This window comes from Notolepis coatsorum, assembly GCF_963971535.1.
Source record: "Notolepis coatsorum genome assembly, chromosome: 7".
In the NCBI taxonomy this organism is placed as follows: domain Eukaryota; kingdom Metazoa; phylum Chordata; class Actinopteri; order Aulopiformes; family Paralepididae; genus Notolepis; species Notolepis coatsorum.
The window spans coordinates 33,418,184-33,437,179 of NC_140171.1; the positions used below are offsets into that span (position 1 = coordinate 33,418,184).

At 46.0% G+C, this 18,996-nt stretch overlaps 1 protein-coding gene across 1 annotated transcript in view; it reads left to right on the forward strand.

The window, feature by feature from the left end:
- The window catches only part of pkd1a (polycystic kidney disease 1a), a 228,555-nt gene that overhangs the window by 36,208 nt on the left and 173,351 nt on the right, over window positions 1–18,996 (forward strand). The window contains 2 exon segments of the mRNA XM_084318240.1: window positions 15,695–15,766; window positions 16,434–16,502. Coding sequence (XP_084174366.1) covers window positions 15,695–15,766; window positions 16,434–16,502 — 141 coding nt within the window.

Below are 18,996 nucleotides of genomic sequence, written 5' to 3' on the forward strand. Positions count from 1 at the left end.
ACACAGAAAGGAGAATGCTATGCTGTAACGTCTACACACGCGGAGCTACTGCTGTTGTTCTTGGGCGGATATGAGACTCGCCACAGGATTTTCAAAATAAGAGTATCGATATGAATCGATCTTATTACATTGCATCGATCCGATTCGATCGTTGATAATTACATCGATGTATCGATCTGGATCGATGTATCGTCCACCCCTAGTAATAAGAACATGTAATGATCTAGCAGTGGGAGGAGTTATAATGCTGTAATCATCTAGCAGTGGGAGATGTTATGAAGATGTAATGATCTAGCAGTGGGAAGAGTTATGCTAATATAATGATCTATCTAGCAGTGGGGAGGAGTTATAATTGCTGTAATCATCTAGCAGTGGGAGGAGTTATAATGCTGTAATCATCTAGCAGTGGGAGGAGATATGATGATGTAATCATCTAGCAGTGGGAGGAGTTATAATGCTGTAATGATCTAGCAGTTGGAGATGTTATGAAGATGTAATGATCTAGCAGTGGAATAGTTATAATGCTGTAATCATCTAGCAGTGGGATGAGTTATGATAATATAATGATCTAGCAGGGGGAGGAGTTATAATGCTGTAATGATCTAGCAGTGGGAGGAGTTAGACCCGGGAGGGTCATTAAGGAGAAGCCGCCTTTTCTCAGTCCTTGCCCCACAATGGTGGAACGAACTGCCCACCACAGTTAGGACAGCCCAAACCCGTCCAATGTCATGCACTTGTCCTAATATTCTAACATAATACTGTAGCACTCAACACTTTGATGAACATTGTTACTCAGCTGAGTTGTGTCCTTCCTGATGACTTGTCGTACAGAACTTGTAAGTCGCTTTGGATAAAAGCGTCAGCTAAATTACTAAATGTAAATGTAAATGTAGTTATGAAGCTCTAATGATCTAGCAGTGGGAGGAGTTATGAACATGTAATGATCTAGCAGTGGGAGGAGGGCTGACATTCTTCCTGCAGGGTTGTCTAATGATGACTTTACCAGAACAGACCAGAGCACAGATCTTATACCCACTGAAGCATGAATCTGGGACACCACTGCTGCCTGGCCACCTCCCTCAACTGGCTCTCTCTTTCACTCATTTTTTCTTTCTCTGTCTCTTTCTTTCTATGTGTTTCTCTCTCTCTCTCTCTCTCTCTCTCTCTCTCTCCTCTCTCTCTCTCTCTCTCTCTCTCTCTCTCTCTCTCTCTCTCCTCTCTCTCTCTCTCTCTCTCTCTCTCTCTCTCTCTCTCTCTCTCTCTCTCTCTCTCTCTCTCTCTCTTCTCTCCTCTCTCTCTCTCTCTCTCTCTTCTCTCTCTCTCTCTCTCTCTCTCACTCTCTCTCTCTCTCTCTCTCTCATCTCCTTCTCTCTCTCTCTCTCTCTCTCTCTCTCTCTCTCTCTCTCTCTCTCTCTCTCTCTCCTACACAGCCTGTCTGGAATGTACAGATGTTTCCTTTTGGGAATGGGCGTCCTGGTCTTTTCACACACACACACACACACACACACGACACAAACACACACACACACACACACACACACACACGACACACACACACACACACACACACACACACACACACACACACACACACACACACATCACACACACACACACACACCACACACACACACACACACAACACACACACACACACACACACACACATGGCGCTTATGCACATGCACGCACAATTGGATTCCCATATACTCCAATAGACATTCTGGAGCTTCAGATGTTGGATTGGAGTTCTGTTGCTATAATGATAACATTCAGATATACCCTTAGTGAAAATACTTAGGAATCAACGTGACAGATTGAATTAAGGTTCCACTGTGAAGCAGGGAATCCTATCGTAATAGCTGGAATCCCTATTATTATTATTATTATTATTATTATTATTATTATTTATTTTTCTCCTGTATTGTGTCCAATAACGCATCCATAAAGTGGTAACATTTGGCATACAGACACATAACCTGGCCACAAACAATGGCACTGATTGGCTTATAGGGAGTGCTACAATAAGCATTCTTATTCTTAAGTCAAAGGCTCATTGCTGATGCCACATTAGTTCTAGTGAAACATTGTACAGATGTGCAGCTGGACATTCTGAAAATGTTTGCAATTGGGAATTTGGGACCTATACAAATTTATTCTGCCATTTCTTTTAAAAAAATGTGTCAGAACGAGTCACAACTTGCAGGGCAAGTCCATGGGGTATCCATGTATATAGTATGATAGCTAAGAGATTGGTCAGAAATTGTCAAAATTATTTGCCAATCAATTATAACAATTTTGCTAAATAGCCTAATTCAATTTGCTGTAAAATAATACAGTAATAAATCCGCTGGAATCTTCCAGGGAGGCCAGAAACATGATAGGAAACATATCTCACCAAGTTCCATGGTGATATCTGGACATTTGAAGAAAATACATCTGTTTCAACATCAACAACTTTTGGGCATAGCAAACACTCCATTTCCCACAATTCCTTGTGTGTGCATGGGCACAAAATGAGAGTAATGCGCAGAGTACAGCCAAAAAGGAACATGAGGGGGCGGTCAGGTGGCGTAGCGGAGATTGCGCTCGTCACCAATGCAAGAGGCTGCGGTCTCGACTCCCGGAGTCAGCATTGCCTTGGCTCGGGCTGATTGCTATACTAACTCGTTTGGCTGAGTTAGGGGGAGGGAAGCCGTGGGTGGGAAACTGGCGTTGTGGACAGCGACGCCTACAGGTCAGGTCTGGGCGCTTGCTCAGCGGAGGCAGGACTTGAGGAAGGCAGCGTGACCTCCCACGGGTTACACTTCACCAATGAGAGCCCTCGCTGCCAGGTGAGAAGAGAGCCACGTGTCGGAGGAAGCGTGCGGATACTTCAGGGTTCCCTTGTACCGACGAGTAGGAGAACATGCGCACAACAACCAGGTAGGGGAGGGGGGGGGGGGGGAATTGGCACAACGACTAAATTGGGACAGGAAGAAAACAGAGAAAATTGGAGAAAGAGATAAAAAAAATAAAAATAAAAAAAAGGGACATGAAAACATGAACAGATAAAAAAAATGACAGGCTATATTATAATAAGGCTTAGTGTCAGCTTGTCTAAGAAGGGTGAAACCTGGTCCAGATGTGCAAGTTCAAGTTTCAAGTTCAAGTTTATTTTTATATATGTCATATGTATTTGAACAGGTCAATGGTACAATGAAATGTGTTGGACAAGAGAACAGGGCAGCTCAGCAGTAGGAACACACTACTAAACGCATTAGAGCACTAATCATATAAACGTAGAATAAAGTAAGTTTGTCAAAAACAAACATGGAATAACATAAGTAAGACATACAACAGGGAGAACAGTCTGTGTGCTGGTTGACTGTGTGCTGATGATGCTGTGTGCCTTTTGCAGGCACCCCTGATGAAGGATATCCTGAATGGCCAGTAGTCTGTTGCCAGTGATGTGCTGTGCCACACCCACTACTCTCTGTAGTGATTTGTGGCTGTAGGCAGAACAGTTCTTGTACCAGGACGTGATGCAACCCATCAGGAAGCTCTCAGTGGTGCACTTTGTAAGGATGCTGGCGTTCGTGCCAAGCCTCCTCAGTCTCCTCAGGAAATAGAGCTGCTGGCAAGCATTCTGTGTGTTGTGTCCAGGAGAGGTCCTCGGTGATGTGCACACTGAGGAACTTTAACTGCTGACCTTTTCAACCTCAGCCTTACCAATATAGATGGGGAAGCATCTGCACCCCTGCTGTCTCCTGTAGTCCACAAATCATCTCTTTAGTTTTAATTGAGAGAGAGGTTGTTGTCCTGGCACCAGCTGGTTAGTGTCTTCACCTCCTCTCTCTAGGCCGTCTCATGATGAGACCCAGGATGAGCTGTAATCAATCAATAGAGCATTTTCATTTCATGTGTTCCCTTTATCCAGGTGAGTGAGTGTGGTGTGTGTCGCCAGGGCAATGGCATCGTCTGTGGCCCTGTTTGGTCTGTATGTGAACTGAAGGGGGTCTAAGGTGTCGGGTTGAGAGGGGCAGATGTTTGACTAGTCGCTCGAAGCACTTCATGATGACTGATCTGACTACTGCGACAGCCTGGGCGTCATTTAGGCAGGAGGTCACTCGTCTTTTGGGGATGAGGACCACAGACGATGTTGGTGAACACCTCTGCCAGTTGGTCAGTGACTCAGGGAGAGGTTGAAGATGTTGACGAACACCTCTGCCAGTTGGTCAGGGGTGCCCTGAGAATCCGGTCTGTATCTGGACTTATCGAACAATTTTGTCCACCCATTTTGTCCATTCCTTGTCATTCAGTGGAACCTGTGGAATATTTATTTTTGTTCTATGTATTTTTGCTAACAATTAAACTCAGTTAACTTCAACTCGGTTCTATTCAATTCAGTTTATATTGATTTTCTAGTAATTGTTCATATCCCAAATGCAGAAATTAAAGACCTCTCTTCTCTCTCTCCTCCCTCTATCCTCCCCCTTTTTCCTCTCTCTCCTCCCCCCTCTCCGCTCTCACCCCTCTCTCACCCCTCTCCTCTTTCTCTTCCATCTCTCTCTTTCCTTTATCTTTTTCTCCTCTCTCTTCTCTCTCTCTCCTCTTTCTCTGTCTCTCTCCTCACTCTCTTCTCTTTCTCCTCCCTCTCTCTCCTCTCTTCTCCATTTCTCTTCTCTCTCTCCTCCCTCTCTCCTCTGTCTATTCTCTCTCCTCACTCTCATCTCTTTCTCCTCTCTCTTCTCCCTCTCTCTTCTCTTTCTCCTCCCACTCACCGTACAGCAGAGGTTTAGGAGTCAGGTCCTCCACAGGCAGCAGCCAGAGTCTTTGATCTGTGCTCCCTCCTCCACCCTCTACAGTCATCATCTAGAATCATATACAGTAGTTCTGCCTTCAGAAAGTTGTATAAGAAACATATAGATTTGCCTTCAGAGTCTTACATATAGCATCCGTCTTCAGATAACATGACCTTACTTCTCTGTTTGTATACATAGATAGCTACAGTAGCTTCAGATAACATGGCCTTACTTTTCTATGTTTTGTTTGTTAGATTAATGGTTGCTCAGCCATAAATGGTCGATTCTCTAAATTCCTTGTAAGAATAGTATGTTTTACTTGCATGCTAATGATCTATAGTCAAGTTCAAGTTTCTTTAGTTGTCATACAAAAATACAGAATACTTTTATATGAAATGCTTTGTTCTGTTCTGCTCCTGAGAGTGTGCTAGATAAAAAATAAAATAGAATAGATAAGTATAAAATAGAAGTCAAAAGTACGTAACAAGTGTGTAAACAAAAGTGTTCAATATACATACAATACAGAGTAGAAAAAAATTTGTAACTGAGTTACAATACAATATACAGTACAATGCAGAAATGGGATGAGGTACAACTTAGGGTAAGGTGCAATGAGGTATGAGTTGTGAGGTCCATACAGAGTCCAAGCGGTGGTGGTGTGTATTGCATGCATGTTTGCGTGCCTTTGTGTGTGTGTGTGTGTGTGTGCCTTTGTGTGTGTGAGAGTGTATGTGTGCATGAGCACACGTGAAATAGAGTGTGCCTGTTTGTAAACATCAGCTTCTGCAGTCAATTAAATCACTTTGTCCCCATCCTTCTTCACCTCCGCCAGTCCCTTAATTGGCCTCCCTCGTTCTCTTCATTAGCAGTATAGTCTTACCTGATTGAGGCAAATGAACACAGCAGGTACAAGGTGAATTTTGTGTGCGTGTGTGTGCACGTGCGTGCGTGAGAGAGAGAGTGAGTCGTTTATTCATCAAAGATGGATAAACAAAGGGGTAACAGGGTCTATTAGCAGACACCTGGGCCCTCATTCATCAACGTGTTCTACGCACAGATCTGTGCTTACCCTGTGCGTACGATCATTTCTAAGCAAAGAGTGGGATTCATCAATTTCGATTTGAACTTGACTCCGTGCTTACATCTACGCACAGGTCAGACCAGGCGTACCTCGCGCCCAGTGGTAGAATATCGTTACTACGCATAAGCACTCCTCAGTCCTGCATTAGTTTCAAGGCGGAAATAAGCTTCAGTGCATTAGTGTTCAACTTCTGTATGACCCGTAATTCATTATAGTTCATTGTAAAATAGCGACAGTAGTGTAATTATAACGGGCTCACACGCGAACAAGAGGTTGGCCTGCTTGTTTGGCACGGGAGGGCAGACGCAAAACACCAACCTCCAAACGCGATTAGATATTGTTTCAAATAAAAAGCAAATTATTTTGTGTGTCATGATTCCAAATAAGATTGGTCACGAAATGCTTTCTACTTCAATTTGTTGGTTAGAATAGATGACCTCCGTTGAAACTTCACTGAGACTAACAGTCTATTTGTGAGCTCCCGCACAGATGTGATGATAATAATAATAATAACAATAATAATAATAATAATAATAATAGCTTCATTTTATATAGCGCCTTTCAAGAGACCCAAGGTCGCTTTACATAGATAGGGGGGGGGGAATAACAAAGTAACAAACATAGTGGACAGACACACAACATATATATATGATGATGGAATTCATTCAAGATCCTCTCCACCCTCGGGTCTTTGCCACCGCGGCACGGTCCATCGTGATATTGGAGATGGATCGACCAATAGACTGTTACTGTAGCTGTCAAAGCTCCATCACAAATGCAGTTATGTGAATAGAAAGGGATTCCACTCAGTCAATGTTGCGATGCGCATTTGCCTGATACATGTTATTGCTGGATGCCGGGAGGAAGGCGATGCTGAATGTTTTCAATTCATTAAATAAAACGGATACTTTTTGCAAGGGTTTACTGACTGTCATACAAATGATCAACCAACTACATACTGTAACTTTTCAGTGCACGTTCTTATTTACATTGTGACAACAGCCTTGTGAGTTCCCGCAGTGACCCGCACACAGACATGATGGAATTCAAGTTCATGTTTGTATTGATCACATATAGGCAGGCTACACATGGCGTATCTGCTACATCATACATGGCAGTAAGATTCATTGTTCTTGTATAGCTCTCGTATTATTGTTTATGTAGGCTACCCAATACTGACATCAAAATGGATTGTAGTATGCCTCTAGAAATCATATGCAGCAGGTAGAAAATTGACGGGAGATCCATCGCGATTTGGAATCAAATTGAGGAGAACTTTAATCCCTGGGTATTAATCAAACAACACGGGAAAAGGCAGTCATATTCCAGCGCGGTCTTTATTAGCCGACAACAAAATAGATGCCTCTAAAAATCATATAGCCAATCGAACACAACTAATAAAGGCATTCATATTACAGCACGGTTATAATGACACACAACCAACGCCAAACAGTGGTCAACGAACGGTCTTTATTAGTATTTTGAGCTGTCCAGGCAGAATTGCAGCAATGGTCTTAGGGAGCCGTTGATATCTGACATCACCGTTTACAAATCCGCCTTTTATTTATCCCATAATACGCGATAGTGTCTTCTTGGTTCGACAGCAGTGAATTCTCCGTGGAGTTTCTCAGAGTACCGCTCGGGTCAGTCCATTATTTCACATCCCATGGGGGGTGTTTCCTCACTTTCATGACCATATATGGATAATCATGCACGAGCATTGACGGTAGAACAAAGTTCTACGGAGGAGCGTAGAGCCTGCGTACGCACCGTGTGATGAATCCCGACTTCCCTGTGCGTACACTAGTTCTACATTCCGTGCTTACGTGTGGAAATAGAACATATTCTACGTCCACGTTGATGAATGAGGGCCCTGATCTTCCTCACAAGATGTGTCAAAATGGTAAAATTACTGCATTTATACATCAGCTTTTATCCAAAGCCACTGTCGCTCTGCTGCGCTTGAGCTTCAGAAATGCTTGGGAAGTCTTGTATGGACACTACTGCACTACTTGATCAATAACAGAGCTTTGCTACTGAAAAGCAATTTGATTAAGAAAACAGCGACGCTACCACCACACTACTGAGAAATCAACTTTGATTCTCGTGAACGATTATTCCATTATTGGGTTTTTATGACCCATCCCTAGTCTGTTTTACACAACACTTTTCTCTTGAATAAAATAGCTGGCAAAAATTATAAATACTGTTCCAGTTGGGGTAGGTGTTTTGGACCCATGTGCAGAGTTGAAGAGAGTAGTCGGAAATGATGGTTGCGCTTTCACAAGTAACGTCTTTCTTTATTGTGAAACAACAATAATCTCCACCAACGTCACAACACGAAAAAACAAACACTTTGAAAAGGGGAAAGGAAATAAGAGACAGTAGTCTCCAAAACGCCAATGCAGTTTACGTTAAACTGAGTGATGTTGCTGGGCACACATCAACACGATAGATATATATAACAATAACATGAATACAAAATAGGCTAAGCACGACGCCAACGTGGTGTCACAATTATGCTCCCGACATGAGCGAGCGATAACAAATGCTTCTTGGTAGAGTACTCACGCCTGTGGACAGAGAAGAACTGACAATGAGTGAATACAACAGGTGAGCATTATGAAGGAGAGTCAACTACACACAGCAGGCGTTAATTAGCAATCAGGACAAATTAGAAGAGAGGAAAAGGGTGAAATACTCCAGGGTGGTGCTAGGGCTTTTACTCCTAAGTGAGAGCAAAAGGCCCAAACGTTACAAAATACCAAGAAAAGTACTCATATACGCTGCAATGCCATATTGGTGAGTATTCAAAATTAAGTAATGTTAGGGGCTACTCATACTTTGTCAGCAAGAACAACGTATCGGTGCACCTCTGCAGGACATTGATCCCCAAACCCTCGAAGTGGACAAAATAAAAACATTAGCCTAGGTCCTATATCATAGCGTAGGTCCTACAGTATATCATAGCCTATGTCCTACAGTATATCATAGCCTATGTCCTACAGTATATCATAGCCTAGGTCCTACAGTATATCATAGCCTAGGTCCTATATCATAGCCTAGGTCCTACACTGTAAGAAAAAAAGCTGCAAGAAAACGGTAAATGTCTGGCATCAATGGTACATCAAATACATTTACAGATTACAACCTTTATTTAATGGTTAATATTATAAAAAGGTAATTTACTGTATTTTTATTTTCTTAAAGTAGAAAAACAAAAGTAATCTGTAAAATAATAGTGAGTCTCTGAGGAATTTGGAGGGGATGTTGTCATGGCCAGTGGCCTTGTTCGGTTGGAGGGCGCTCAGTTTTTTGAGTACCTCATCTGTTGTTACCATTTCCAGTTTGAAGTCGTCTTTGTGGACCCCTAGGTTCTTGTAGTATGCTACTATGTGTATGAATGTGTACAGCGATTCCCTGGCATCCAGCTCCAATACACGTTTTATCCCAGAGGAGAGAGAGAGAAAAACTATAAAAACTTTTCCTGTGTAACATAATGCATCTTGGACAACATATTGTACAGTATGAACTGTCATGTAAGTGTACTGCATGGCACTACACAAAGTAACCAGTTTACAGCACTGAACATTAGAGTATGCATAGAACACATACAGTAAATGTTTTACCTGTACATACTGGTGACCGGTCTCCTTCACTCTATCACTGTTCCGGTCAAATGGCACATTGTACAATTGTTTCATGCACATTTCAAGTTCAAGTTCTTTAATAGTTGTCATACAGAAGTACAGAATACTTTCATACAAAATGCTTCTTACTGTTACGCTCCAGAGACTGTGCTAGACAAGATAGTATCAAATAACATAATAACATAATATAGCATGAATTTAGAAGAAGAAAATGAGGTCACAGTGTTCGGTATAGACATATGTACAATGTTCTGAGTTACCATATAATATACAATACACAATACTATGCAGTGTACTAATGTACAGTACTATCTAGTGCAAAGCAGAAATGGGATGAGGTACAATTTTAGGTACAATTTACAGTAAGGTGTACGGGTTGTAGTGCAATCCTTCATCCATAAATATAAAGTGTGGGGAGTGGGTGCTACAGTGTGTTTGTTTAAAGTGGGTGTGTGCTATAAAGTGTGTGGAGTGGGTGCTACAGTGTGTTTGTTTAAAGTGAGTGTGTGCGTGTGGATGTGTGTGCTATGTGCGTTTGGTGGTTGTTGTTGTGTAGTGTTCATTCATTGTTCGTTTAGCAGCCTGATGGCCTGGGGATAGAAGCTACTTCTGAGTCTTTCTGTGCTCGCCTTGAGACTCCGGTATCGCTTGCCTGACCGCAACAGTTCAAAGAGGCAGTTGTTCGGGTGACTGGAGTCTTTAATGATTCTCTTAGCCTTGCCCTTGCAACGCTTGTAGTAAATGTTCTGGAGGGTGGGGAGCCCCCCTCCAATTGTGCGTTCGGCTGAACGTGTCACTCTTTGTAGTCTGCTTCGGTCTTTTGCAGTGCTATTCCCAAACCAGGAGGTGATGTTGCCGGTCAAGATGCTCTCTATTGTACATGAGTAGAAGTTCTTAAGGATCTTCTGGCTGACTTGGAACTTCCTTAGGCGCCTGAGGAAGTAGAGGCGTTGTCGTGCCTTCTTCACCACACTGTTAATGTGTGTGGTCCATGTCAAGTCCTCGGATATGTAGGCTCCGAGGTACTTGAAGCTGTTGACTCTCTCAACCGGTGCCCCGTCGATGCTGAGGGGGCTGTAGTCCTTGTCCCCCGACCTCCTGAAGTCCACAATCATCTCCTTTGTTTTGCTGACGTTCAGGGAGAGGCTGTTTTCCTGGCACCATCCCGCCAGGACCTTGACCTCTTCCAGGTAGGCCCTCTCGTCGTTGGCAGAGATCAGGCCCACCACCACTGTGTCGTCAGCAAATTTGACGATTGTATTGCTACTCCGCTGAGCCACACAGTCGTGTGTGTACAGGGAGTAGAGGAGGGGACTCAGAACACAGCCCTGGGGGGCCCCTATGTTGAGGGTGATGGATGAGGAGGTGCAGTTGCCTGCCCTCACCACCTGGGGTCTGCCAGTCAGGAAGTCCAAGACCCACTGGCAGAGGTCATAGCCCAAGCCCAGGTCCCTGAGCTTGGCTATGAGTATGGAGGGGACTATGGTATTGAATGCCGAGCTGTAGTCGATGAATAGCATTCTCACATAGTTCCCCTGCCTCTTGTCCAGGTGTGATGCTGCTGTGTGCAGCACATGGGATATGGCGTCCTCCGTGGACCTGTTGGGGCGGTATGCAAATTGCAGGGGGTCCATGTTGATGGGGAGGGAGGAGCAGATGTAGCCCTTTACTAGCTTCTCAAAGCACTTCATGGCTATGGAGGTGAGAGCTACAGGGCGGTAGTCGTTGAGGCAAGCAGGCTTGGATTTTTTGGGTACAGGGATAATAGTGGACTTCTTCAGGCAGGTGGGGATGACAGCCTGTTCTAAGGACAGGTTAAATATGTCAGTGAATACTGGGGCCAGTTGGTCGGCACAGACTTTTAGGACGCGGCCGGGGATGCCGTCCGGACCTGCTGCCTTCCTGATATTCACTTTTTTAAAGGTCCGCCTCACCTCATGCTCTGTTACCCTGAACACTGCGCCTCCATCAGCAGCCGACCCCCCCCCCCCCATTGCCGAGGCTTGTGAGCTGGTGTTGTTATTACCAGCATCAAACCTCGCATAGAAGGTATTGAGGTCGTTTGCTAAGGAGATGTCACTGTTCAGTTTGAGGGAGGCGCCTTTGTAGTCTGTCATCGTTTTGAGCCCCTGCCACATAGCTCTAGAGTCAGCTTGTTCAAACTGGAGTTCAATTTTATCCCTGTAGCGCCGTTTGGCCTCTGACACTGTCCTCCTTACGTTGTGTCGCGCCACCTTGTGGTCATTCATGTTGCCTGCCACTAGGCCGTCATTGTATGCTTTGGTGCGCTCTCTCAGAGCTTCACGGACGGATTTGTCTACCCAGGGTTTTTGATTTGGGTAAACTTTCATTTTGGTAGTGGGGATTGTTTCTTTCACCCTAGTACAAACATAGTCCAGCACTGTCTCCGTGTAGGCATTAATGTTATCTGTGTCGCGGAACACAATCCAGTCTGTGTGGTGAAACACTGACCGGATCGTCTCTTCTGACGTCAGATCCCATTTCTGCACCTCTCGCGAGACTACGGGAGTACTTTTAATTCTCTGTTTGTACTTTGGTGAAAGAAAAATTGACGCGTGATCTGATTTACCAAAGCCACTATCAGAATGAGCCTTGTAGCCACCTTTAAATTGCGTGTAACAGTGATCTAGGATGTTACCGCCTCTGGTGTTGCAAGTCACATGCTGATAGAAGTCAGGCAATACCTTTCTCAGATTGGCGCTATTGAAATCTCCCAGTACTAAAATGGCGGCGTTAACGTTAGCCACTTGTATTCTATTTACCTCGTCGTGTAGTCTGGAGAGCGCAACCTTGTTGCTGGCTTGCGGTGGAATATACACTCCGATCAGGACGATCGCCGTTAACTCCCTCGGGAGGAAGAAAGGACGACACTTGATGGTTATATATTCCAGTTCTGGGGAGCAGTGGTTGGATAATTCCTTCACGTTCGTTGGATCACTCCAATTTTTGTTAAACATGAAGGCAATACCTCCTCCACGTTGTTTACCGGACTCTGATGACCGATCCTTGCGATGGATAAAGAAGTGATCCGCTGGTTGAATTGCGTGATCTGGAACCTCCGGTGTGAGCCATGTTTCGGTGAAGCAAAGGACATTGCAGTCCCTAACGTCTCTTTGATATTGAATCCTTGCTCGGATGTCATCCAGTTTATTGTCTATTGATTGTACATTGGCTAGCAATATACTGGGCAGTGGTGTACGGTGGCGTCTGGATCTCAGCCTGTTACGGATCCCAGCCCTCTTTCCTCGTCGTCTTTTCCTGGGCTCTGGGAACAAAGGGTCTGGTCCTAATCTCCGGAGAATTTCTTCAGGCCATTGATGCGGTTCGGAAAGCTGATCCAGCGAGTAATCCAGTTGGTAAGTTTCCCGTAATCCAATGTCTATGAGTGACTGACGGTCATATACATTAAATGCACCAACAGTTGGTACGCACAAAACTCTAAAAACTATAAATATTAACAAAAGTAAACACAGTCTCGACGGAGCGAACAGAGAGGCAGCCGGTCGGAGCGGCGCCATCATCCATTTCATTTATCTGTCCACAATTGTAGCCCTACTTTCATCAGGAATCTGCCTATGTACTTGGCTTCTTCTTCCTCTTCACCTGTTTTGTCCCCTTCCCCTTCCTCCCCGCATCCTCACCCCTCTTCCACGAGGCTGACCTTCCATTTCTGTGTCACAGTATTGTCAAAATGGTACACACTATGACCTGCTCGGTTCATATATGCTTGTCAACTGAGGGTTCATGCGATTCAGCTCTGAGTGACTGTGGAGAAGTGGCTTATCATTGGTTACAACTAATGCTTCACACACTCTTCCTCTTCAGTGAAAGCTGAGGTTCTCAGCTTTCTCAGCTGAGATAAATTGTTCAATTTGGGAGACAGACATTTTCAGGAAAAAAATGATAAAGAAATGTATAAAATTAGCTAGACAGATTTTGACAACTAGTTCAACATATTTGTATGTAATGACTCAAGCAATGAAATGAGGACTATTCGTTTTTTTATAGGGAATGACTATTCAGCAGTCATAAGTATAGTTAATTTTGACTGACATGACATAAGCAAATGATAATGTTATAAAACAGCAGAGAATTGATGCATGTCCAAAAGCATTTGCAATTTGTTCGGAGGAATGAGAAACTGCTACTATGATGTGCACAAATGACTAAATGTTGTGGAGGTTGAACTAACAGTTATGAGAATTTTAATTCTGATCAGAGAAATGCACCAAAGCAATTGAGGAAAAACTGTAACTGCAAGAGTTGTTTCTTTTGTTTGTTAGAAAGTTTCATCACAATTCATTTCCAGGCACTATATTGTGTACATATCCTAAGATAAGATAAGATAGATAAGATATTCCTTTATTGATCCCCTTGGGGAAATTCAGGCATCATAGCAGCATGGGGGGGAGGGGGGGAGGGGTACAGGTAGTAAAACAACACAGTATACAGGTAGTAAAAGACAACACAGGCAGTGTAAACAATTTGATCAATATGGTCAATATAATTTACTATCTGACTAGCTGAGGAATATTCACATTATTCACAGTGTCACACTGTCACATGAGGTGCAGTATGCAAGAGGTAGTGTTATAATAATTTACTATCTACTGAGTATACATTAATCAAAGTACCAGGGTAGTCTACTTTGTCCCCCTTGGGTTCCTATAAGTCCCAGGTCAATGTCTGGTAGCAGTCGCTGTCGCTGCCCCCTGTTGTGGGGCCTGGAGGCTGCTAGTCGCTGCCCACTGTTGTGGAGCCTGATGGCCGCTGGTATGAAGGACTGTCCGAGGCGGTTAGTTGAGTGTCGGGGGGGGATGAGTCTGTGGCTGAACGAGCTTCTCATCTTGACTAGCTCGTCGTAGAGGGGGTGGTAGGGGTTCTCCATGATGGCATCCAGCTTCCTTATCATCCCCCTCTCTACCATCACCTCAAGTCTAGGTAGCTCGACTCCCACCACAGAGCTAGCCTTCCTCACCAGCTTGTTGAGCTTGTTGGTGTCCCTTGAGTTGATGTAGCCTCCCCAGCATGCCACAGCATAGAAGAGGATGCTGGCCACAACAGACTGGTAAAAAGACTGCAGCAGTTTGTTGCACACATTGAAGGACCTGAGTCTCCTCAGGAAGAACAGCCTGCTCTGTCCCTTCCTGTAGAGGGCCTCTGTGTTGTCCGACCAGTCCAGTTTATTGTTCAGGTGTACCCCAAGGAACTTGTATGAGTCCACCATCTCCACATCCACCCCTCGGATGGAGATGGGAATCGGGGGGGGCCTCTTCTTGCCCCTCCGGAAGTCCACCACCAGCTCCTTGGTCTTACTGGTGTTGAGTTGGAGGTGGTTGCTGTCGCTCCACCCCACGAAGCTCTCCACCAGGGCTCTGTACTCCTCCTCATCATCGTCGGTGATGTAGCTTACGATGGAGGAGTCGTCTGAGAACTTCTGCAGGTGGCACCCGCTGGAGTTGCGGCAGAAGTCTGAGGTGTAGAGGGTGAAGAGGAAGGGTGACAGCACAGTTCCCTGGGGGGCGCCGGTGTTGCTCACCAGTACGTCAGACTGACTGTCCTTTAGTCTGACGTACTGTGGCCTCTCAGTGAGGTAGTCCTTGATCCAGGCCACCAAGCCGTGCTCCAGCTGCATCGCAGAGAGCTTCTCCGCTAGCAGTGACGGCTGGATGGTGTTGAAGGCGCTGGAAAAATCAAAGAACATGATCCTCACTGAGCTGCGCGGCTTTTCCAGGTGCATGCATCTTGGATCTGGGCTTCTTCTGTCTGTATATTTGTGGATGTGCTTTATTATGTATCTCTGCATGTGTTTACATGAGTCTGTGCGTGCAAATTTGAAATAATTGTGAGTGTGTTTGTGTGTGTCTATTGTATGCATGTGAATGTCTGTAATACAGTAGTGTGTGTGCGCATTCCCACAGCCTTGTCTATGCATTTGTGCATGTTTGCTTGCGTATGTGTGTGTGTTTGAGTATGCCTAGATGACCACATATGTGTGATAGAGTGTGTGTGTGTGTGTGTGTGTGTGTGTGTGTGCGTGTGTGTGTGCGTGTGTGTGTGTACATGTGTACATGTATGTGTCTATGTGTGCGTGTTGTGAAGCATCTGGCTCCCATATGTGTACTGAGTGTGTGTGTGTGTGTGTGTTTCCTCTGCAGAGATCTGTCCAGGAACCACATCTCCTCCCTGGATACCAGCCTGCTAGAGCGCCTCACTGGCCTCAGAGAGCTGTGAGTACACTGTGTGTGTGTGTGTGTGTGTGTGTGTGTGTGTGTGTGTGTGTGTGTGTGTGTGTGTGTGTGTGTGTGTGTGTGTGTGTGTGTGTGTGTGTGTGTGTGTGTGTGTGTGTGTGTGTGTGTGTGTGTGTGTGTGTGTGTGTGTGTGTGTGTGTGTGTGTGTGTGTGTGTGTGTGTGTGTGTGTGTGTGTGTGTGTGTGTGTGTGTGTGTGTGTGTGTGTGTGTGTGTGTGTGTGTGTGTGTGTGTGTGTGTGTGTGTGTGTGTGTGTGCTTATATGTATGTATGTGTGAGTGTGTGTGTGGGCGGGTGTGTTCATATACTGTATGTCAGAGAGAGAGAGAGAGAGAGAGAGAGTAATTATGACAGTGGGTGTGTGGATGTTTTTGCTTACTAGAGATAGAGAGAGGGACAGTTCACTGGAAGTTTTGTGTTTGCTGAATTTTTCTCTCTCTCTCTCGCTCCCACTCCGTCCATCTGTCTCTCTCGATCTCTTGCTTCATCTATTATTCAATCTCTCTGTCACTTTCTCCTTCCTCTCTCTCCATCTCTCTCTCGTTCTCTCTCCATCTCTCTCTCTCCCTCTCTCTCCATCTCTCTCTCTGCCTCTCTCTCCATATCTCTCTCCCTCTCTCCATCTCTCTCTCCCTCTCTCTCTTACAGATATCTACAAGGGAACAGGATACATGTTCTTCCCAGAGGAGTGTTCTGCTGTGGCCCCCTCTCTATCCTGTGAGTAGAAACAGTAGCAGCAGTAGCATGTCTCAGGTCCAGTGTTACTGAGCCCTGGGATAGTTCATCACCTTAAAGGGGCAGTTCACCTACAATTCAAAAAAGCACATTTGTAGCGGCTGAGTGGCACAGTGGGCAAGGCGCTCGCCACTAACGCAGGAGATGCTGGTATCGAGCCCAGCTCTCTGCGTTGCTACCGGCTTGGCCGGCCGTCATACTAACACAATTGGCAGTGTTAGAGGGTGGGAAAGCCGGTGGGTGGGGATTGGACGTTGTGGACAGCGACTCCTACAGGTCGGTTGGGTGACGCCGGTGCGGCGGAAACAGGAAGTATCGGGGGCAGCGTGAGCCTCCCACGCGTTACTCCTCGCCACTGAGAGTTCGAGCTGCTGCGGTGAAAAGATGCGACAGGCTGCCTCCTCGTGTACCGGAGGGGACACGTGATGCAAGGCTTCTATCCTCACTAGGGATGTCCCGATCGCCTTTTTTTGCTTCCGATCCGATCCCGATCATGTGATTTAAAATATCTATCGATCCGATCGTTTCCGATCCGATCTTTCACATTAGTAATCAATTTTGACGCATTTTTGTCAGAAACTGGCAGAGTGAGACAAGCCCATCTGTTGCCTATAATAGGGCGCGAGAGCGGAGGCTTTTGTTATTACATTCTGTGAGGTTTTGTCCGCTGCTCACCAACTTTCTCTGTCTTCTTTAAGCCTACTGTTAGGAATTCCCTACTCACTCTCTCTAGCCCCCACCCTCTCGTTCTTTACTCTCGTTTACTCTCAGTGGCCACACCTGGACTATTATCAATTACCTCTCGCACCTGTGGTGGCAGGCTAATTAGTTCCCCTGTGGGCTTTAAATACCAGGGCTCTTCCCCTCGTTTCGGCGTGGGGTCGTGTTGTATTCATGCTGAGTCATATTCTCTAACATCTAGACTCTTTGGGGAGATCCTCTGGTCTACCAATGCTGTATATGGATTTCTCCAGCCTTGAGATGTTTTGCTCCAGCCTTCGTCTGCTGTCGCCGTAGCCTGTGGAGGAGACTGTTCTGCGCTCCCTGTAACTTCCACGGGAGGCACCCCAGCGTTCCACTGCAGACCCCAGCGCAGCTGTTCGTCCTGACGCACATCTAGACCAACGCGCATCTTCCGGACCCTCGGGCTTGGCACGCTCTCCAGTCACCAGCGCGCAACGCGCATCTGCAAGGGCTTGGCACGCTCTCCAGTCACCAGCGCGCAACGCGCATCTTCAAGGGCTTGGCACGCTCTCCAGTCTCCAGCGCGCAACGCGCATCTTCAAGGGCTTGGCACGCTCTCCAGTCTCCAGCGCGCAACGCGCATCTTCAAGGGCTTGGCACGCTCTCCAGTCTCCAGCGCGCAACGTGCATCTTCCAAAGATCCTCGTGCTTGGCACACTCCTCCTCGCAGACGCACCCCGATGCGTCTCTCGGTTCCGACGCGCACACCAAGGTGTGGCGCGCCACTCTGTTCCTCGGCTCCGACAGCGGCTACCCGGTGGACGACACCCTCGCCACCGCCGCTGTTCCAGCACTCTGTTCCTCGGCTCCGACAGCGGCTACCCGGTGGACGACACCCTCGCCACCGCCACTGTTCCAGCACTCTGTTCCTCGGCTCCGACAGCGGCTGATTGTGATGTCACTCACCCAGCGTATTGCCTCCTTTAGTTCTCACTTAGTTAGTAGTTTGGACATTTCATCTCCCACTCTGTTTTTGTTCTCACTTAGATAGTATTTTTGGACATTACATCTCCCCCTGTGTGTTTGTCACACGAAGATATTATTACTTTGTTACCTTGTTTATTTGGACTGTTCTGCATCTGCTCTGTTTGTTCCCTTTTGAATATTAACCCTCTCCTCTGTTCTGCAGAGCGGCCCAGATGTTTTCCCACCAGTCCCCAGTTCCTCCCTGTCCCCAGCCCGCCTCCGCGGGTCTCTGTCCCCAGTTCCTCCCTGTTCCCCAGCCCGCCTCCGCGGGCCTCAGTCCCCTCTGTTCCTAGTTCCTGGTCCCAAGTTCTCCCCTTCTAGTTCCACCTAGTTCCTTGTCCCTAGTTCTCCTAGTCCCCAGTTCTCCTGTTCCCTAGCTCTCCTTGTCCCGACTTCTCCTAGTCTCTAGTTCCTAGTGTTCCTTTAACCTTCCCCTAGCGTTCCTTTTATGTTTCCCCTAGCGTTCATTAACCTTCCCTTAGTGTTCCCTTTTCCTGCCCGCCTCTTAAAGGCACCTAGTTTTTCCCCTCTTGTTATATTCCTGTATTTGTGTTCTCCCTTAAAGGGACAGTGCCCTTTTTCCCTGTCTCTCAATAAATATCTGTTTCTTGGCAAACCATCATACCTGTCTTGTGTTGTGCGATTGGGGTCGGTTACAAACCATAACAGTACGACCCCACCAAATCGACGACCCCAGCCAGCACAGACGGTGTATGTTGAGTTGCCTTTTTTTTTCTCTTGTTCCCTCTAGTTCCCCTCTAGCTCC